Raw genomic sequence first — 22,173 nt, 5'->3', positions numbered from 1 at the left:
TCCTCATGGACAATTACATCTTCATCCACAAAGAGGAAGTCGTCCAACGCCTCCGGCACAGTCTCGTCGACACCGCGCAGCTCCTGCCATGCGCTAACCAGTGCGGCCCTTTCTTCTGGCTGCTGCGACCCTGGCGATGCGGCGGGTGCGAGCTGCTCAGTACAAACCCCGCGTGCTGGAACGAGTTTTGAACAATAGTTGCTCTTGTTGCCATCCACGCCGCGGCCACCATTTCCAGGGCCATGAACAAATCAACTTCCAATGGGCGCTTCATCTCAATGTTCAAGAGCAGCCGTTGAAGCCTCCCTTGGTACGCGCACTTAACACTTCGTATCACACCTTGGTCCAAGGGCTGAATCACGGAGGTACAGTTCGGGGGAAAAAATATCAGGCGGATGTTGGTCAAAGCTGTGTCATCAACGTGATGTGCACTGCAATTATCCAAAAACAGGCACACAAACCTTCCTGCCTTTCGCATATCTCCATCGAAGGCGGCCAGCCAACTCCCAAAGATGGCGCGGGTCATCCAGGATTTATGGTTGGCTGTGTATTGCACGGGCAGCCTGCGACCCCCCTTAAAGCAACGTGGCTTTTTACTGCGGCCGATGACGAGGAGCGGACGCTTATTGGAGCCGTCCATGTTGGAACACAACAAAATCGCGATGCGTTTCTTGCTCTGCTTTCCACCATGGCATCGCTGCCCTTTTAGTTCCAGTGTTTTTGACGGCAGCATTTCATAGAACAGGCCAGTTTCATCGGCGTTGTAAATGTCGCAGGGCTTGTATTCGGCTTCGATGTCTTTGTATGTCTTTCGCATCCAAGTTGATGCCGATTCCGCATCGATGCTTGCAGATTCACCCGAAAGTACTTTGGCAACAATATTATGCCTCGCCTTAAAATGGCTCAGCCAACCGGCACTCGCCTTGAAATTGTTGTGCCCTAATAGGCAAAGCGAAGCCGAGGGCTTTTTGCTGCACTAAGGCCTCGGACAGCGGCACCTTGTTGGCTCTCTGTTCTAAAAACCAGGCATACACAGCCTTGTCTACATCCTCAAAAGTCGCTTTGTCACCGTCTTGTACTGCGCACGTGCTCCATTCTTCAGGGCAGCCAAGATGCTGTCTTTGCACTTCAGTAATGTCGACAGCGAACTGCACGGAAATCCAAACTCTTCCGCAATATCCATCTTCTTCCTTCCTTTGGCAGCTTGTGCGATGAGTTCAGCCTTCTCCTGAAGCGTCAAGAACTTCCGCTTTTTGGTCGGAGGAGGCATCTTGTCAGCACGTCGGTACGGCAACGTCAGCTCGCCAGACAAAGAAACAGTGAATGCGTGGCCTGCTGGCATGGAGAAAACAACAAACATCCATGATGGCGATACGATGATGGTGATGGTGGCGCTGCCCTCTGGCACGGCAAAGCCACAAGTTAAACATAAGAGAATAAAAAATTTAAAGAAACAAAAACCATTGCCCGTCATCGCACTGTACAAAAAAATTTTGGCAACAAAAAAATAACTCATCACGGACATGCCCATTTGAACTGGTTGCCAACAAATCATAGCCCGCCAAATTAGTTTGTTTTTTTTTTTTTTTTTTTTTTTTTCAAACGACAAGCGTGCAGTCGTCATCATCAGCAACTTGTGAACAAACATGGCCGCGTGCGTAAATGTGCTTGTTGGTAGCGTGGAAGCGTCAAAAATGTTAAAACTGGCGTACTAAAACGCATTCCAGTGATTTAATTTCCTGCAATGGCTTACGCACGAAAAAAATGTGTGGACTGCTACTTGAGAAACCTTCGTTGTTGCGGGATTGAAGTCTGAAAGCGTTTCGTTGTTGAGAGAGATGAAATGCATTGAATCTTATGAACGTTGGCCGGGGCCACTAAACTATTTCGTTCCATCGAGAAATTCGTACTTGCGGTTTTCGTTATTGCGGGGTTCAACTGTAACTAACATCAAAAATGTGTTGTGCTTTAAAAAGAACACCTTTTCAGTGTAGAAAGCAACGAAACAGTCTTTCATGTCTCAATGGCATATGCTAAGGTAACAGTAATACAATTTAATTAGAAAGCAAAGTTGTTGTGACTAGCATCTTTGTGTGGCTATCGTACCTCGACTGGACGTGTACAGCACTGCTGCTTGGAAGCAGGCCACATTACAGTCAGTCAAGCACTCCTCAATGGCAATCTGCATTCCAAAGCCCGCATCTGGGTTCACATTTGGCAGCGACAACAGATCCGTTGAGCGGACAAAGAAGTTGCCGTGGAACGTATGGATCACCAACCCTGCACCAGACGGGGAGAAAAAAAAAATTTAAGCATTCAATTTCACTCTATTTCACAATGCAAACTTCCCTAACAAACCAAGTGCTTGAATGCGATAAATGGAGTCCTGTGCAGCAATGCAACAGGGCAACGAACACAGTCACCAAAACGAACGTGCAAGCTCAAGGCATGCAATCACTTTGGCACTGATGCTATCTTGGGAAACAAGACCGTGTCTTTGCCTCCTGTTATTAAAGTAGCAACAAGTTTTGAATATATCAGTAGCTTAACTGCACTACGTAGTCATTGTCAAAAGTTTAGAGTCCAGCGGGTCTGCTTCTAAGCCATGGCACTCCTTTAGTGTTCGTGGAAGGGGAGCGCTGCGAATACATTACGAGCTGTATGATGTGGCTCAGAAGCAAACTCCCTGGGCTCTTCTAAACTTTTGACACAAAGACTGTACATCGTGGTACAGGGCACCAGTGAGGAGTGAACTGCGTGGACCAACTTGTTGGTTCTCAGCAACATTCAACAGTGTGACATATAGGCCATGCAAATCTTTCAGTGATGACCGTTTTTTTGTTTTTCTAGTTTTTTTTTTTTTTTGTTTTACTAAACCAGATTTCAGGGCACCCAAATATCATCACGAATACATTTCAAAGCAAGCAGTGGTGAAACACTGGTCAACAGTTACTATGCCTACAAATGTTTGCAGTGATGTACAAGCTATTTGCCGGGCTACACAGCATCGCCCCATTTGCTGAGGCATGAGTGACTCAAGCACTATAGTTTGCACTGCTGCACACAAAGGACACGAAAAATCCTTTGCACGGCAAACGGCCTCACTCCTCTATTCCTCACTTCATGTTATGCATCAGACGTAAACACAGACGCTGAAGAACCTGAAAACATGCCCTTAACTGCTGTTGCAGTAAAACATGGCTGAAAGGTATATTTGGCGATGTGCACGTTGTAAATAACTGACAAGTTCTGCTCATCACAGAAGTTGCTTACCGTATTTATTCTAATCTAGGCCGATATTTTTTATTAAAAAGCAAGATATAAAACTCTGAGGTCGACTTAGGTTCGAGGATTTCGTTTCGAGATCTCATAATCTTAAAATAAGGAAAAAAAAAAAGTTGCATGCAGGTGGCGCCCCCAAGGACCGCCAAAAAAAGACAAGCTGTAGCCGATGTCGGTCAAAGCACACATGAGCACTGGCTGCCATTTTGGCCTTATTCTCTTCTCATGTGCTCGTGTGATGTTACGAGTGTTTTCATACGTGAGTTTTTTCAGACACCATGGCACCAAGCAGACGGTGTCAAGCCGGGCGTGACTTCGGGGAGGATGAAAAGAATGTTCGCCGTTGAAGTAAGCAACCCGACAAAATTTTTGCTAGTGCCACAATGAGAAAGACTTTCACAGGCCCGAAGTAAAGTTGTCATCCCGAAATGGAGTCGGCACTGGCCGAGTTCGTTATGTTGCAGAGAGCAGCAGCACTTCCAGTGACAACAGAAATGCTACAAGAGAGCTGGCAAGTGTGCGAGGCATTCCACTGAACCAGTTAGAAGCCAGCTGGGGCTGGTTGCAGAAGTTCATGAAGAGCTTTGGCTTCAGCCTCCGACGTCGCATGTCTATCTGTCAAAAACTGTTGGGTGACTTTGAAGAGAAGCCGATTCATTTCAGCGATTAATCACAAAGAAGAGGATGGAACACAGCTATGCCCTAGGGAAAATGAAAAATGTTGACCAAACGCCCGTATGGTCTGACATGCCAGTGGCGTACACCGTCAACAAAAAAGGTGCAAAGGAGGCAAAAGTGCGCTCGACCGGATACGAGAAGCAGCACATGACAGTAATGCTGTGCAGCATGGCGGATGGCCACAAGCTGCCCGCCTAATTCTCGGGAACTATTTAAAAAAAAACGTGATCGTCCGCGTCAATAAAAATGAATGGACGACGAGCGAAATGATTGAGGAGTGGAAAAGAATAGTTTGGGAGCAGTGTGCAGGGGCCCTCTTGGCTAAACATTCACTTGTCATCCTGGACTCTTACCATCCCACTTGAGTGACGGCGTAAAAGCTGCGCTAACAAAGCCGGTACCAATGTTGCTATCATACCTGGCGGCATGACAGGCCAGTTACAGCCTATAGATATGCCTCAATAAGTCTTTCAAGGATCGGCTTAGCAAATACTACCTGGACTGGCTTGGTGAAAAGCGCGAGCTTAGAGTAACAGGTCGTGTAAAGCGCGCATCACTAGGAGTCGTGGCCAGCTGAATTTCTGTAGCCTGGGATGATATCCTGGAAAGCCTGGTTGTGCGCGCATTCTGCAAGTATTGTATTTCCAATGCACTTAATGGCACCGAAGACTGCGCACTCTACGAGGAGCTCAGCGATTAAGAAGTCAATGATGACGAGAAAGACCAAGCGGGAGCCGGATAATGTATATAAATGTCATCTTCGCGCTGTAATTCTTGTTCACGTTTTTTCGGTTGGCCTAGAATTGAGGTAAGCTTTTATTTTTCTGTACGCTTCAACTTATGGGCCTCGACTTACAATCGTGGCTGGCCTAGATTCAAGTAAATATGGTAAATGCTCTAGCCGTTGTGTTTTTTTAACTGTCAAGGTTCCTAGAGTGGCCATTTATTTAAGATTACAGTATTTACTCGCATAATGCCCCACTTTTTTTCGCGGAAAATTGATGCTAAGTTGGGGGGTGCGATAATTATGCGGGGAAAATTTTCAAGCATATGTTTTGGACCGCTAAAGGCAAATTTAAATAGCTGTAAACAGAGATTCTTAGGCCGGCTATTGTAAGTATAACTAAAACATTACTTTCAAGCAGAACTTACCTAAAAGTACAGGGTCGCCAAAAGCTCAAATCGCTAAATCAATTTATTTGCTGCACGCAGCCTCATCATCACTCCCAGTGTTTCATGGTATGTTCACAGCAGACCATACAGTTCTTCTCTTGATCAGAGACTTGACCCAAGTCCATGCAGACACTGCAATTGCCGTCTCCAGTAGCGTACTACGCAGAACTCGATGCTGAAGTGCCTGCTGGCAGCGCGGTTGCTATGCTGTAGCACGTACTCGAAAGCTTTTAGCTTAAAAGCTGCTGTATAACTTGCGTACCACCCCTTCGTGAAGCGGCACCAAGAACACTGTAGACGGTGGAACAAAGCAAGTAACACGGACGGAACGAAGGAACACTGACAATGAGATGCGGAAACACCTCGCAAAATGGCAATGACTACGAGCATTATGGAGGTAAAAAAAAAAAAGAAGACGAGAATAACTTATGATGATCTACACTAGCATACTGTCGCCGCCTCGTAGAGCGTGCACACAACGAGGCCAGCTAGGTTCCGTAGCGCTCCAAAGATGGCGCTTGTTACTACTATCAGACCACTCTCGCAGTGGTAAGTGGTAATACTATTGGTGGTGCGATGATTAAGCGAGGGGAAAAAAATTCCAATTTTCGACGCCCAATGTTGTGGGTGCGAGCATTATGCTAGTAAATACAGTAATGCCTGCTCATATGACCTATTTACTGTCTTTCACTGTGCTTTCTGCAAAACATACAATACGGTGAACTGCTTCAACAGCAGACAGCATTCCAACAAGGAGTAAAGCTACAGCGTACCAACCCCGATTTCTTTTTCTTTTGCACTAGAGTCTGTGCTTAAGGGGGGACATGAGTCTTTCAGATAGAAAAATATTGCGAAAAAATCACTTTTTAGAAAACGTGATATTTGAAATCAGTATCTCATTATCTACCTATCTGCTAAGTTTTTCATCTCTAGGATCAGTATTTTAGTCACAGTGCCAATTTATATAATCAATGTTGCCCGAATTTGGGCCGAAAACGGCCACCAAAACAACCATTTTCCGCGAGGTGTAGCTCCCGTTTCGTGCGCGGCACTGAAGCCATCTTGGTCTCATTTGAAAGAGCCGCCTTTCGTCTTTAAATTGCCGCCTCTGCTGTTTCCATTCGCTCATTGGTCGCATAAGATATACCAAAAAAAGAAAACGGGGCACTCATAATCCCATTGGCTTTCGGGGTGCACGTGACAGCAGAGCGTCACGCATTGGTGGAGCTGGCTGATGGCGTCTGCTCGGCGCGCCCGAGCCGCGGGAAGACTTCGGAGACGTGAAGCCGGACACACTTGGTTCCGAACCGCGAGGTACATTTACGCCGAGATTTTGGAAAAAAGAGAAAAAAAAAAAAATTGTTGAATCATCATCTCAAGTGATGCCCTGCCCTGGCTGTGTGTGCTCAGGCCGACGAAAGTTGCGCACCGAACGATCGAGCTTATGAGCCTGAAGTAAGCCTAGTGTGTGTTCTCAAGCACAGAAGACTGCTGCTACTGCCAGCGGACGCACCCGCCGCGACACAGTGATATCGCAGGCCACAGATGGGCAGAAAGATAAGCTCAAAACATATAAAGCTTGAACTCGCGGCAACTCCAGCGACGAAGCGGTAGTCGGATTGTTTTCGTGACGATGGCAGCAGCGAGGCGGAGTTCAAGATCGTCAGATGTAAAGTTTGCCGAGACTGGCGAAGTGTAAAACATACGGCGGCGGTATTCGAGTTGAAAAAGGTGATCGTGAATAACAAGTTGCCATCAAACTTATTCTCCAGTGCGTAAACTGCGGGGACACGTCATCGTCATAGAGCTCGCCACGCGTTTACGTCGATCGGATCGCGTTCAGTCGTTCAGTCTTTAGTGAATGCGCTTGCTTCCCATGCCACGCAGAGCACTGGGAAGCAGCCAACAGCTCAAAATGACTTTTTTTTTTTTTTCCCCACAATGAACGTTCTTCACCACGGTCTTGATGCGAGAACGTGGCAAAACGACGTACGTAAAAAAAAAAAAAAAAAAAAATATATATATATATATATATATATATATATATATATATATATATATATATATATAAAAAAATGCCTGCATGTGACTTGCGCAGCCGAAAAAGTGCCAATCGAACGTGCTGCAACTGCAAATAAAAATGAAAGAGGCGACATATGGGCGCTGTAAAGCAAAGAGACTACATCCCTGAAGGTTTCTAGCTATTTTAAATTGTAAATGTGGGCATTGCACCAGTAAACTTCTGTTAAATAATTCCATTTCTTTTTTTGCTTTTTTCTCAAAACATGCATTGTCGACCGCTTGCAGTTTTGCGGCCTCGATATCTCAGCACCCAAAGCACACAGAGCTGAAATTTGTTTTGCAATGGGAAGCTGAATGTAGCTGTGTGAAATGTTGGAAGCAGATTTTTTGTTTTCGAAAACTAAAATTAATTATTTTGATGAGTTAATTCTCACTTGGTACACACACTTTGTATACTGAAATTAGTAAGGCTGCAATATGAGTGCTGATTAACATATTAGGCAACTGCTCCCAACATTTCATTCTTTACTCTTCTGGCTACCTAGCCATGCCTTTATTTTAAGTTTTCAACTACCCATTATTTCAAAATTTAGGCCTTAAACAATGAAAGTTAATCAGCAATTATCTTACAAATTAATTGGGCTACAGGAAAAAGGACTGCATATTTGAAATCAGCATGAAAACTTCAGTAAGGCTGTGAATTTTTATTACAATTTGCCAAAAAATAACTGAAATAGCTCTAGGACCTATGTCCCCCCTTAAAAGCACTAGAGCATGCCAAGTTCATGTAGCAGCAAACAAGTGGCCACTTTACTTCTCACCTATTCCAGAAGAAATGAAGTGGCCAGACTTGCATGAGTGCAAACTGCTGGAATTACAAGACAAAATTAGCTGTGGTTTAGCTTGTGGCTAAACATGGAGATACAAGAGAGCAATCTGCATGGCTACGCTTAGGCTTCGCTTGAAAGTAAAGACATGGCTTTTGCACATAGTAGTTTATGATTACAGCTTTATTTATGCCATGGGGAATCACTTCACGTATGAGCACCCCTTGCCTCTCGTCGCTGACCATTCTCATTCGGGTACAGAAGACTTCTAGTGGTATGACGTAGTCTCTATGTTGAGCTCCGAGGCACACCGCATCACAACGTTCTCACGAACCTTCTGTCCTAGCAACTCGCTGTTGTCGTTCGCCTCCACGAACTGCCGAGTTAGCTTTCTTCTTTTTCTTCTTAAAACAGGCATGGCGAAATGGCAAGACTGTGGCCAATGGAGCTCTCACTACAAAAGTGTGCAGCCTTTAAGCTAATTAATGACCTTCATTACATGGCAGTGTTGTGTGCAACGGGAAAAGAAAAGGTTCCTGTTATCGTTTGTTCTTATTCTTGACCTCAGGGATTCTCAAACTGGGTTCCGCGGCCTCCTTTTGTGGCTTCTGCAAGCATCTACACAAGCCTCTTCCCCACTCCCCACTTCATCCCCTGTACTACCCCTTGCAGGAGCGTGCAAACCAGAGCAGAGATAGTAACTGGTTGGTTAAAACTCATTTATAACATTAGCTCTTTTTATCCCGGCTCGTTGTGCATTGCACCACCAAGATTGGCGCCATCCACAGCAAGCATACAAAAGCATGGAAAGACACTGCACACCAGTAATGATGCAGCATGTCAAATTTTTTAATGAGCACCAGCAACAGTGGCTCACCCAGCAATGTTGGCAACATGCAAAGACTTTGCTCTACTGCTATACATGTTTAGACCGCTGATAAGACAATGTGAAAGGGGCATGGACCACAAAGCGAACCATGTGTTAGAGCCGATGAACCCGTGCATGTGATGATTAAAGCCATATGCGGGCTGAAACATCGAGTTAGCGAAGCCAAGAAAAAAAAAAGAGTGTGTGTGTGTGCACATCTCACAAAGTTTTAGGGATGTTTCGATGATGTCACAAGTGCCGAGGCAAAGTTTTACTGCTGATTAGCCCCTTTACGCCAAAATATAAGAAAAAACACCGCCACTTCGCTGCAGCCGTAATGGGGGGCGGAAAATATCCAATGCTACCAGTGAAGCGCACTAATGTAGTGCAACGTTTTTCTTGAGACTAGTTTTCTGCATTCTTGAAGGTTGAAGTCAGGGCATAAGTAAGAAATGGAAATTTAATAAAATATTCATTGCTGAAAGCAAGAGAAAGAAACAAACGGTCACAAAAGAAAACTAAACTGCACAGAAAACAAAAGGGTTCACTGACAAGCAACACAGCCCAACTATGGTGCTTATGATGACCAACTTCGTAAAGGATGGGGGGTTCTTGGCATATACTGAAGGCGGTTGTGATTACTTGAGACATGATGTTTACGACGCAAGTACTGTAATGTCAACACTAAGCAAAAAATGCACACCACTGTAAGGATAACGAAACATACCTTTGGTACACCGTATCCTCATTACCGCTTCAAAGCCAATCTTGCGTGTCACATAATATCGTAGCTCTGCCTCGAACTTCTCCACTTGGCTCTTGTTCTGAGTGCTGTGCAGCCCTGGGTAATAGCTGACGCAGCCTGCAGAGTACTTGGAGATGCAGGCTGTCGCAGAGAAAAAAGAAACAGACACAGGAAGTGAGACAGAAAGCAGAGCAGATGAAAAATAGTCTGGAAAAAACCCTTCAGTTTTGTCTCGATGAGATCGCGTTAATGGCTCCCATCTACAGCTCCCCTTGCGGAGCTTCATTTACATAGCTGCCCACTGCTACTCCACAGTGTCTACCAAAGTGTTTTTTAAAGTGTTTACAAACTCCCAGGTTTTCCAGGTTTTCCTTGACTATCTCAATTAGATTCCCTGACAGAAACCCTGAAATATATTTTCGACTACTGCCATCAAAATGCCATATACTGCATAGACAGACATTATGAACAATGAAAAATATTTTATTAAGGTGTACAAAACAACCGCTGTCAAAGAAAGAAAAAACATTGGTCAGCTGTTTCGGGACCTTGTTTCAGGGAATTAATTTGTTCCTCAAGAAAAGTAGCCTGCAACTGTGCACCGTCGATCACCTTTTGCCTCTTTTGGTGAAGTACTTTTACAAGAGCAGCCACTCTCTTCTTAAAATAACAGCTTGAGGGGCAAGTTGGTGCTGCATAGTACCCCAAAATGTGGCGCAACAAACACAATCACATGACAAGAAACACAACACAGGCGCACACTACCAAATTTAACGTATATAATATATAGGATGAGTGGTGAAGTGGAAGTGTGTGTTCAGATTCATATTACGGTTGGTAGAGTGTGCCTGTGTTGTATTCCTTCTCATGTGATTGTGTTTGTTGCGCCACATTTTGGGGTACTATGCACTCTCTTCTTCTTCCTTTTGGCACTTGATGCATCCAATCTCTCTTGCTTCTTTCTTTGCAGGTCTTCCTTCCATCGGGCATTGGCACTATGGACCATATGCATCATTGTGTCTGTGACCTCAACTTTGGCCACCCCTCCAATAGCTGAAACTCCATCATACACTACTCTTTGTGCAATTAGTGACTCCTCTTTGAGGTTTTCAACAAGGCACTCTTTGTTGACTGAAAACCCCTGTTCCACAGCTGCATTTCCATGAAACAAGCTAAGAATTACCTTAATGAAAATAGCTCCTTATGGTCACATGAACACAACTCGAACCAGAGCGTGTCCAGCCCCTGCTCGTTTCTGTCAAAGTTGGTCAACGCCACCTGTGCAGAGCTCAACGAGCCTACCAGGAATGGTGGGCACACTCAGCCTCCAAACCAGTCAGCCACTGGCGCTCTTTTAGCACCTCCAGGGCAATGCAGTTGCTTTGCAGCAACCTCTGGAGACAATGCAATAGCAGGATCCAAGCAGCTCGCTCCTCTTGTCAACTTGTATTGTAAACGTGACCTTTCTATCACTTTCTGCGAACACTTCTTCACGAATGCAATACAGTCTTTTTTGAAGCTGAGCACAGCCAGCTGTGACGGTGTGGGGATCTTGTGAAGCTCATTTTTTGCAGCAAACCCAATGTTGCAGTAGCAGCAATAATATTGTCAGGTTTATCCAAATCAATCCTAAGTAGCCTGGTGGACATGTTGGCAGCTTGCAGTACTTCTTTCTAGACGATTCTAGCGAGCAATGATCGTAACAGGCGGTCCAATGCAGGTGCTAGAAAGGACACAAAAGGCTTGTCTGCCTGAAATTCAGCCAAAAATGGTTCCAGGTCTTTCAGCAATTGATACATAAAAGCTAATTTAAAAGGCAACATCTTGTCCCCTATTACATTTTCAACAAGGCTGTAGCTAGCACACACCGGTGCCTTTCTCGTTTGATTAGAGCATTCCACAAACTTCACCACGTTCAGAATATTAGCAAGCGCTCTTGAAATCACCTTACTATTCTCAAGCCACCTTACCGAGCATAACTTCAATGGAAACAAAGCACTTCCGTGAAGTGGATGTAGTCTGCTTGACATGCTGGCACATAGCTCCCACGAAGAAACACCACCTGATCCCAGTGCATTACAGAATGGCCTGTTTTGAATGCGCCACTGACAACATGAAGTCGACAGCTTCCAATGTCAAGAATTTAGTGGTTTGAGTCGGATTCTCTAAGTTCTTGTTTGAGGTACCCCAGAAACTTCCAAGTTGAGATTTGGCCCATTCATTGACACTTGTATCTTCATTTGCTTAATGCCTTCTGGGGCTTTCCTAATATCCACAGTCAAATCTTCTGCCCTGGTATGCCCCAAAAGGCGAAATTAAGTAGCACATTTTCACAGTGGCATCAGTTTGGTCCCAGTACCTGGTCAGTACATCCGTAGGATGTACATCCATCTGTTCTTTCAGAGTTACTTTGCTGAATGACTCATCAAATGCAACCGCCAAATAAGAAATGCTAGAAAGGTTTGTCAGTGACTTCTCTTGAAAGTATGGACCAATACCATGACAAATTGTGTACCCGACTTTGTCCTTTCCAAGCTGCATTTTGGTGGCAACCTCACATGCAGGGAACATCAACAGAAACCGCGAGGCCGAGGCTGCCGCTGCTCGAAAAGATCCATGGGTCATTACAGTGTTCAAGCACTATATGATCTCGGCCTTTGTAACTACATTCTGCAATAGAAAGCTACTCAATAATGCTTTTACAGAAGGGCTAAGTGCTTCCGTGGTGGTGGCTGAACGAATCTTTGGAGAGCTAAAAGCACTAGCGTTACTTCCGAACAAAGCGCTCGCTGCTATTTGTCACAGTCTCGAAAAATGAGAGGTCTCGGGTCTAGGAAGCGCTTTGTCGAGATTTCATACAAGCTTGATATTTCTTGCTCTCAGCACGACTAGCAATCGCCCTTTTCCCCGTGTTGCTCAAGAACTTCTTGCAGCCCATTGTGCAGCGAGAACTATTTGGTTCATTTGGCACAAGTCTAATCCAATTTGCATGTGCGGAGTTTTCCGGGTTTGTCCAGTCGGGGTTGAAGCAGCATTTCTTTGACAAGACATTGTCACTTCCACACATATGTTCAATTCAGGAACACAACACAAACTTTCAAACTGACGGCCGAAATGTATGCGGTAGGAAAGATCGTAGCGTACGCGTAGAGCCAAGTGTGCCCAGTCGGGAAACGCAAGAGCAGCAAGCGCTATGCAAGCGTCTCTGAGAGGACAGATTAAAAATAACTTAACTGATGATGATGAAACTTTGAGTGGTGGTGCGTGCCATCTTGTATACAGTTGAATCCCGCCACAACGAATACCGCCACAACGAAATTTCCGTGACAACGAATAATTTTTTATTCCCCGCGAGTATCCTATAAGAATTAATGGCCTAAATTTCTCTGCACAACGAACCATTTTTGCAGAGCGTTTCCGCTTCAACGAAATTTTCGCGTTCAAAATCGAAACCGAAACTAGTTTTATTGGCGAGAAGTCCAAGTCAAATCCAAAGCCACATTAAGCATGAAATCACGTGATTGCAGTTCCGCCATTTTGGCTTTGTGTCGTGGTCGCGTTGTTCACTTGCTGGCTTTCTCTTCGACAACGACGAGTTTTCATCCGCAGGACACGATGGCAACGCAAGTGAAAAAACCCAAAACTCTTTCCCTTGAGCAAAAAGCTCAAATAATCGCCCAAGCAGAAAGCGGAAGGAAGAAAGCGGCAATTGCTGAAGACTTCGGAATTCCTGCAAGTTCGCTGTCAACGATTCTAGGCAATAAGGACAGCGTGAGAATGGCACTTGCTTCAGGCACATCCTCGAAGCACAAAAAGGTGACGCGGCCCCTCCATGAAGAGTTGGACAAAGCAGTGCATGCGTGGTTTGTGGAAGCACGAGCCAGCAACGTCCCCCTGTCCGGAAGCATCGTCCAGCAGAAAGCCTTGAACTATGCATGCCTACTTGGCATTGATGATTTTAAAGCCAGCATTGGCTGGCTAAACCGTTTCAAGGCCCGCCATAACATCGTTGGAAAAGTGTTGTGCGGCGAGTCAATGTCAGCAGACGTGGACGGAGCAGCTGCTTGGAAGGCGAGTAACATGGCCGGAATTTTAAGCAACTTCGCGCCTGCAGACATTTACAACGCCGACGAGACCGGGCTATTCTACGAGATGTTGCCGGCTAGGACGCTCGACTTCAAGGGGCAGCGCTGTCACGGCGGCAAACACAGCAAAAAACGCATCACAGTGCTGCTTTGCACAAACATGGATGGCTCGGACAAGCGTCCGCCGTTAGTCATAGGCAAAAGTGCCAAGCCGCGCTGTTTTAAGGGAACTCGTAGCCTACCTGTGCAGTACAAGGCTAACAACAAGTCATGGACTACCCGCGCTATTTTCACCGAGTGGATGATGGCATTCGACCGCGACATGAAGCGGCAAGGCCGTAAAGTTTGCTTGCTTTTGGACAATTGTTCAGCGCATCACTCCGACGAAGTCAAGCTCACTAACACGGAGCTGAGGTTTTTCCCTCCCAATTGCACGTCTGTCTTACAGCCTCTCGATCAGGGCGTGATTCTTAGCCTGAAGCGCGCTTACCGCGGGAGGTTAATTCAGCGGCTGCTTTTTAACACTGAAACCGGCCGAGACACGAAGGTGGACTTGTACGTGGCACTGCAGATTATGTCTGCTGCCTGGAGCACACTGGGGCGCTCAGTAATTGTGAACTGTTTCACGCACGCCGGATTTGCCGAAGGTCGACCCGTACACTCTGCTGGCCTAACACCAGGCGTTACAGACGACGACGAAGAGGCGTCACCGGCTCCGGGGATCGCGGCCGCCTGGAAAACGCTGGGAGAAATAGGAACCGTGCCGCCTAATCTCGAGCTCGACTAATACATCGGCGCTGACGCTTGTGTTGTTGTTCACGAAGATGTGAGTGATGAGCAGATCATAAAAGCTGCCCGGAATGATAAGGACTCTTCCGATGAAGAAGACGACGACGTACAGGAAGCGCCGGCTGCGGCAACCGCCGTACAGGTGATGGACGCTTTTGATGTCATCAGGAATTTCGTTGCTGTCCGAGACGACGATGTTGCAATGGGTTTGCTGACCGAGTGCGAAAATCGCGTGACGGCGTTGCTCGCCGTGAAGCGTAAGCAAACCAAGCTTACAGATTTTTGGCATTAAACGCCTTTGCTGCTGCTTGGGCAATTCTTTCTGCGTTTCACGTCAAATTTTTGCGATAACGAAGTTCCGCGAGATTGAATTTTTTTTTCGTGCACCGTGAATTTCGTTATAGCGGGATTCAACTGTAGTGTCACGCACCAAGGCGACGAGAATCTCCGAGGCCAGTGTGAACACTGTCGCGCCCGCTATGCCTGGCCGCACCTATGGCTACTGGTACATGCGGACAAGCATTTGAATATTACCCTGACTCTGCCAACTTTTTAGAAATATCCCTGAGAATTCCTGGTTTTCCGTTTTCTCGGTCGGCAGACACCCTGTACTCGCTTAATTACTACTTTCAGAGAACCGTTGTTCTCACTAGGGTCATTTCCAATGCAGGCCACTATCATACAGATGTTCACTAGATAAAATTACTGTGATGCTATCGAATGTTTTCAGCAGTTCTTTCAGGACCATTCAATGATCTGAACTTTCAGTTAACTCAAGCATTTCTCCTCATCCCCCGAGTTAAGATTACAGTAAAACCTCGTTGATGCGTTTAAAAAAAAAAATTCTGGAAAAAAATATCCAGGAAAACGTATCATCAGAACTGCCCAATATTAAAAAAAATTTACCTGCTGAATGAGGTACAAAGGTTTGGTTTGGTTTGTGGGGTTTAACGTCCCAAAGTGACTCAGGCTATGAGAGACGTTGTGGTGGGCTCCGGAAATTTTAACTACCTGAGGTTCTTTAACGTGCACTGACATCGCACAGCAGACGGCCGCCTTGCTTTTCGCCTCCATCAAAAAGCGGCAGCGAAGCATTGAGAATTGAGACTTTCACTGCATAAAAGTGTACATTAGCATTTATAGACATCCAGTATGCACAGCTCTTTTTAGCTTTTGCAGAATTCAGTTCGTATTTTCTTTGCCATAAGGGAAGAGATTTAGCAACAGATCTGGTTCGCGGAAAGAATGACGAGCCGGGATCGCTTCCTTGTTTCAGGATGCTTCGCCCCCGTATACCAACAACTTGTGGAGAAGCCATCGTGATTGCTTACAGTCACCACGCTTTTGCTCAGACTCGGCAGCTCGTATGCAAACGAACAGTAAAAGCTCATTAATTTGAACATCACGGGACTGGGAAAAAAAATTCGCATCATCGAATGGCCTCGAAAAAACTGTTTGAAGCGAACAGTGTTTAAAGCCGACGTCGTACTGCGACTGGCCGCATGCTTTCGTTGAAGACTTATGGGTGGAAAAATGGACGACTGTCGAAAAAAAAAAAAGTTTTTCCCGCGTAATGGTTTGTTTTTTATTTTTTTGCGACAGTCGTCCACCCTTCCACCAGCTCATAGCCTTTCGTGGGCGTTGGCTGGGACCGCGCCGACAGAAATACTTTTCCGTATTTCCGAATTAACGGGGGTTGATTAAGGAACATTTAGTTGCAAGCTTCGGAGGTTGCGAGGAAAAGAAGAGCAGGCAGTCGCCGCCGCGGCCACCAACCCCTACCCTCTGGCACCGCCGGCCGCCACGCCAGTCATGGTGCCATTTTGAATTAACAAGCTTTCAGGTGTAGTTACCAAATCGTTCAGCTCTATGCCCCTAACGTACCACAAAAGAAGCCATTGCATTTCTCCTCATGAAGGTCATATTTTCGCAGGAAAAAGTTCCTCGTATGTTGGCTCGTTGGCTTCCTTTGATGCTTTGCACTTTTGCACCTAGGCATTGCAGAAAAGCAACTGGGTGGGTAATTGCAGCCGATCAGTTTCTCATGTCATGAGTGCTCTTTAGCTTATGCCCGGTTGATCACAAAACGTATTCTACGACCACAGTTTGTCGAAATTTTGAATGTAGTAACCGGGAAATCATGTTATCCGGGAACGTATTAACCCGGAGAAAAATATTAGTTGCGGTTTAACTCTGGTTAACCCTAGTTGAATTGCGATAGCAACAGCGGAAGCTTCTTTTGCTTGCTACATTATTCCCCTAACCCCAGTGTAAGGTGCTACATTACTGGGGACACTTAAGCTCATTCTTTAAGAGTATGACGCGAGAATGTAAGCTACCAGCCCACATATAAATGAGAAGGGTTCAATTCTGCTGAACCAAATGTGGAGCGAAAACATTAGCTGCCTGTGACCGAGCGTTCTTCTTGTTCTTGCTACGCGACGGCTCGAAATCTGGCGCAGTACTATTGCTATCGCAATAAGAGTAACTCGTGGTTTCTGACAAATTTTGGGGGAAAGGAAGGCGCAGTATACTTCCGGTGGACACCCACACTTTATTTGTTAAGGTCACTTGAAGGTAAACCGTGGCGACCGGCCATGAGCTACGCGACGGCTCGAAACTTGACGTAGTATTGCTATTGCAATAAAATATTGTCATTTTATGAGAGATGTTTTACTGCCCACGATTTTGAACATATGAAACTGCAAATCATATGAACCAGGAATGTATCAAAAAAGTTCTATTGTATTGTACATGTATGCACAATGTTCTGGGTGTCTGCTTCCTGCCTTGAAAGACACCTATGGGCCTAGTAAAACTGAAAATGAGTCCGATCACCAATGTGCAGCATGAACGATTATCGTATTTACATAAATGCAAATCTGTTTCACTTGAATATATGAACGGGGGCAATAAAATTGAAATCAAAACGAAAGCATGGCTTTGCCAATAGACAAGACAAACTAGACATTGGGGACGGTATGGCGTGGTTGCAGTTTTACATGCACTCTACTGGTCTTCCCATAGCAAACAAAAGCAAGCAATAGCAAATTTACAGTGGTGTAAAATGGCAACTAAGATTAATTTTATGCCAGCAGTTTTGGTCTCTCTTGGCACCAGCATTGAAGTGCCCATGACACCATGATCGACAGACTAATCTAGATTGCCACATTACTGCTAGCCGTTACTGTGGAAAGCCACTGCAGTCAATGACAATAATCAGAGCAAATGCACTTTGACATCGCTCGATGCAGATCGAAAGGCCAAGTGGATCCTCAGATAACATTCCAAATCACACTATGTTTCACTGAGCGCCTTGTATGTTTGCAGCTAAAATTGTGTGTCTGTACCCTTTGAAGTTAATAACTTCTGTCATGATTGCTTTCCACGTCAAGCAAGAGATCAGTGAGCTTAAGTTTAAAGGGCAGCTATTCGCCGTTTAAGGGCTAGCTCGCACCTCTGCACACAGAGGGCGCCACGGTACAGTGGCATGAGCACAGCGCATGGTGCAGCATCACTCCCTTTTCTGTCCAGTTTCTCCTGCACACTGTGCCAATGATGCCGCAGAAGTGAACTGTTTCCTTAAAGGCTGCTGCACTAAAAAAAAACTTGGGTAATTGCAAGACTACTAACCAAGGCTTGCCACATCCATGTACTGGGCACCCATGAGGAAAACATCCACTGCTACCTGCTGGCTGGAGCAGTCCAGGGCAAGCTTCTTGTAAAAATCAGTTGCAGGCAGCAGGTTCAAGATCTCCTGAAAGGGGACAGACAAGAAGCTTAAAGGGATAAAACACTGGCCAAAATATGTCACGAGATTATGGTGGAAATGAAGAGATCTGGCCTCGTATAGTACAGATCGAGCACTATAATATCAAAGAAAAGAGGCTTTACAATTTTAACCCTCTCATGCATGAATTAAACTCAGTGTATAAAAAATTATTTATCGCCTAAAAATGTCACTATATGCCACAAAGATCACAAAAATAATTTATTTCAAGTAATCAACAACATCCTTATTATATTTTTGATGTGTCCCCATATGAGGACAACATGCCGTAAGGTGGTCTAGATAATTGACTTAAGTGCGCAACAAACTAGTGACAGTCTCAAAAATATAGAGCTTTCATACCAGAACACTGAAAGATGCAACAAATCACATTGAAAGGATGACGATGGGTCTTGCATACGCTGCTTATGCGCTGTGGAAAGACTCAAAGCACTCTGGACATAGAGGGATGATGCAGCGACCGCAGAGGTACCTAGTCTTGCTACGGCAGGCAGGACTTCGACAGTGTCTGGCGTACTTCTGGATGGTCTTCTTCAGGAAATGCTGCCTGCCGTCCAACCTTTTTTCCAGTGACACATGGTGAAGCACCCTCTTCTTTAGGGATGGTGGAGGAGGATCGTTGGATGGGCGGCCTCGTCGCTTCGAGCTCTGCGCTACTTCACCGCGGAATATGAGCGCCTTGGCAACGCGACTTCGGAACTCAAGTTGTTCCATATATTGGTTCGTGCCTTTGTTCCCACCTCCATACAATCCAGGCGTTCACAACTGCCGCATTTAGTAGGTGGAAGAATATTCTCAAGTAGCCCCTTTTGTTCCACACGTCATTTCTGTACCTTGCAATCAAGGAATTTATGACGTCGACACCTCCCATGTGTTTGTCGTATACTTCTACGGAGTATGGCCTGGTGACATCGATTACTTTTCTGTCTTTCCTGTTGAATCTTTTCGTAGTACCTTCAGAGTCCCGTCCTGCATAGCTTGAAACAACGTGAACAAGCGAGTTATCCAGCCACCTTGTCACCGTGATGTTGAAGTACATCCATTTGCTGATGTGCAAATGGATGTACTTCCCCTTCCGAGCGCTTTCAGTTCCTTTTCATCTGCTCCTTGCAGACGATTTGCTCGGCATGTCCCGACAAACATTATGCCATCCTCTTCCAGTTTCCTGACGAAGGCCATGGATGTGAAGAAGTTATCGGCATAAAGATTATGATTATTTCCATGAAGTCCCTCGGACAGTCTGATGACATCACCCGCCATGCCATATTCGCCTGAAACTTTGGCTCGTCCCCTGCTTGCCCCTTGATAGACTTCCTAGCGATAAATGTAATCCGACACTCCTGCTCTCACCCACAGCTTGAAGCCCCAGCGCTTCGGCTTGCTTGGCAGGTACTGCTTTATGGAAGAGCGCCCTTTGAATGGTATCACCATCTCGTCCACGGTTTGGTATTCTTCAGGATCACTTGCAGAGCAAAATGCCAGAGCAGACAGCACCGCAAACGCAAAGCGCGGGAAAATGCAGGCGCTTTGAGCCCAGGCCTGGCATTCTGCAAGTAAGGTTTCTGGGTGGCGCTGTAGGTGAGGCTTCACCTTCAATGCATGATGTCCCCACTTGAGGACACATGTTCTCTTCTCTGTATACAAGTCAAAATCGAGAAACAAATGGCAACAAATCTCGCTGACAATTTTCAAGAGTTACACTTGGCGCAGATAATTTTTATAGTCGAAAACAGCTATTGCCTGTCCAGGAATTAATTGTTGTTTCTTAGAAAGATTCAGAGACCTCAAACAAGCCTACTTGCCCTCAGAGCCTGGCGTTTGAAGAAACATGGACCGCTAGTGCCATCTATGAAACGTGTTAGGAAACTTCACATGTCCTCAGCTGAAGACTCCATGCGGCAGTGACACGATTCGAGCGACTGAAGGAATTTTATAGCCGGATAAATATATGTCCTCATATGAGGCCCGTATGCATGAGAGGGTTAATTTGGCATTGAAACGCGCATAAACACTACTGAGGCACTATCTTGCAGAGAAACTTTTGCTGTAGTACCCAACGCATACTTGCCAACCTGATGATTTCAAAATTCGTAAAACCTACGCGACTGGGGGGGGGGGGGGGGGGGGGGGGGGGCTGTTTTTTTCTTTTACTTTCCAAGAATTTATCTTTAGCGACACCCTTGCTCACTCACCCACAAGCAAAATCCGTGTCCCGTAGAGTAATGAGCGAAAACTCCATTGTGTCACTATTTATTTTTGCAACGCTTTTGTTTGCAGTTGCTGACTTTGCCTGCTTCAAAAACTTCTCTGTGTAGGCTTGCTCAAAGCAGGTGCCACTCTGGTGTCCTTTCACCATCAGCAGACTTTCTAGAGTTTTCTCGGAAACAGATGAGTGAAACTCCGAGTTTTGTTGACAGAGCTGAATATTCTCTCACATTCAGCGTTACTGTGGGGAATGGAGAGTATGCCCAGCATAACCATTGAGATTCTGCGGAATCTGGGCGATCTGTCGACATCTCGAATGCTTCCCAATTGCGACCACTGCATGTCGCACCTTGGCTCATTCAGTATGTCTGCTGGAATCTGGTAAGCTTGTATGTTGGCAAACTCCACTTCGAGTGCATCAATTGTTTCTTCTCTTGTTTCCCCACTCTGCTGGGGCAGAATAGCAGGAAACGCTATAATGAAATGAAGTACACTGCTGAATGAAGCAGTTTCTAGAGCCTGCACTTGAGCAACTTCAGCTATCTTCAAGCTGACGTCTTCCAGTGGGAACTTGTGGCGAATATAATCACATGCTGCAGTGAAGTAGAGACGTACAGCCGAGAAGAACTGCCCTTTCTCATTTGAGGTCAGCGTCTCAACTACAGAGGAGGTTGTCATGCCAATGACGATGTCTTTATCATCTTTTTGATTCTCTACAGCTCCATAGGCAACTTCAGGCAATGAATGGCATCCCTTGAGAACACCTGGCCGCACAAATCGAGTCAAGATATCCTCGAGAAGGCGGTTCAAGAGGCCCCTGAGCACATGAATCTGAGGAGCCTGTGACTGAAGTAGGCAGTTTGTCTTCTCAAAAAGAGGTATAACATCTTGGAGAAAAAGACAGCATGCCCTGCTTAGCTCCGATGACAAAAAAAGAAATAGGCGCTCTTCACGGGTCACGTGGCTAGCTTCTGCAGATGCCTCGCATTGAAGTTTCAGTTTCTTTGATTGTGGTGCAGAATGAACTCCTTTTCTTTTTAGTGAAGGTCCATCAGTAGCTAGCTTCTGCAGATGCCTCGCATTGAAGTTTCAGTTTCTTTGCTTGTGGTGCAGAATGAACTCCTTTTCTTTTTAGTGAAGGTCCATCACAGTCGGTGCTTCTTTTTCCAACACCTGCAGCAGCCTTGGGAAGGTGTGCAGCAGTATTTGAGGCCGGCGCAGGGTTCTTGGCGATTTGTAGAGAAGTCTTGGGAATCTGGTAAGACTCCAAAAACAAGCTCTGCTTATTGCACTGTTTTGTTTCATTCAAGAAAAAGCTAAGTAGTGGTTTCCACTGGTCCAGCAGCCTCTTCAAACACTTCCCCAAAGACAGCCAACGTGTCGGCGAATGCTTCAACATCTTCCCGACGTCGACGTCGTGCAATCTTTGAAAGTCTTTGAGTCGACCTTTCCGCTTTGAGCTTTTCTCTAAGTAAAAAAAAATGTCAACCAAGGCCTCATCAACCTTTACAGGAAGACATGCAGCTCCTTTTTGGGCGGCCAAGTTGATGAGGCGGCATGGGCAACCAACCCCGATCAAAGCTGGTTGGGCCTCCCTCAATACAGTTGAAACGCTGTTTTTTTTTGCCAATCATGACATGGGCATTGTCCGAAAACAATGCCAACAGGTTTTTCAAAAGGCAAACTTCGGGACTTCATTTCTTCCAGAA

General features: G+C 45.6%; 1 protein-coding gene and 1 pseudogene across 2 annotated transcripts in view; both read right to left on the bottom strand.

The window, feature by feature from the left end:
* Positions 1-22,173, bottom strand: part of Sec24AB (Protein transport protein Sec24AB) — a 131,888-nt gene that overhangs the window by 32,817 nt on the left and 76,898 nt on the right. For both annotated transcript variants that reach the window (XM_084589520.1, XM_084589521.1), the window contains 3 exons: positions 18,103-18,226; positions 9,578-9,736; positions 2,107-2,280 (listed from right to left, as the gene is read on the bottom strand). In XM_084589520.1, the coding sequence (XP_084445646.1) occupies positions 2,107-2,280; positions 9,578-9,736; positions 18,103-18,226 (457 nt within the window). The remainder of the gene's footprint in view (positions 1-2,106; positions 2,281-9,577; positions 9,737-18,102; positions 18,227-22,173) is intronic.
* Positions 11,393-16,283, bottom strand: LOC146204819 (uncharacterized; annotated as a pseudogene).

The sequence above is a fragment of the Amblyomma maculatum genome, chromosome 1 (assembly GCF_055883805.1).
Source record: "Amblyomma maculatum isolate TAMU_Amacu chromosome 1, ASM5588380v1, whole genome shotgun sequence".
NCBI lineage: Eukaryota > Metazoa > Arthropoda > Arachnida > Ixodida > Ixodidae > Amblyomma > Amblyomma maculatum.
This window is presented reverse-complemented; position numbering and strand designations above follow the sequence as displayed.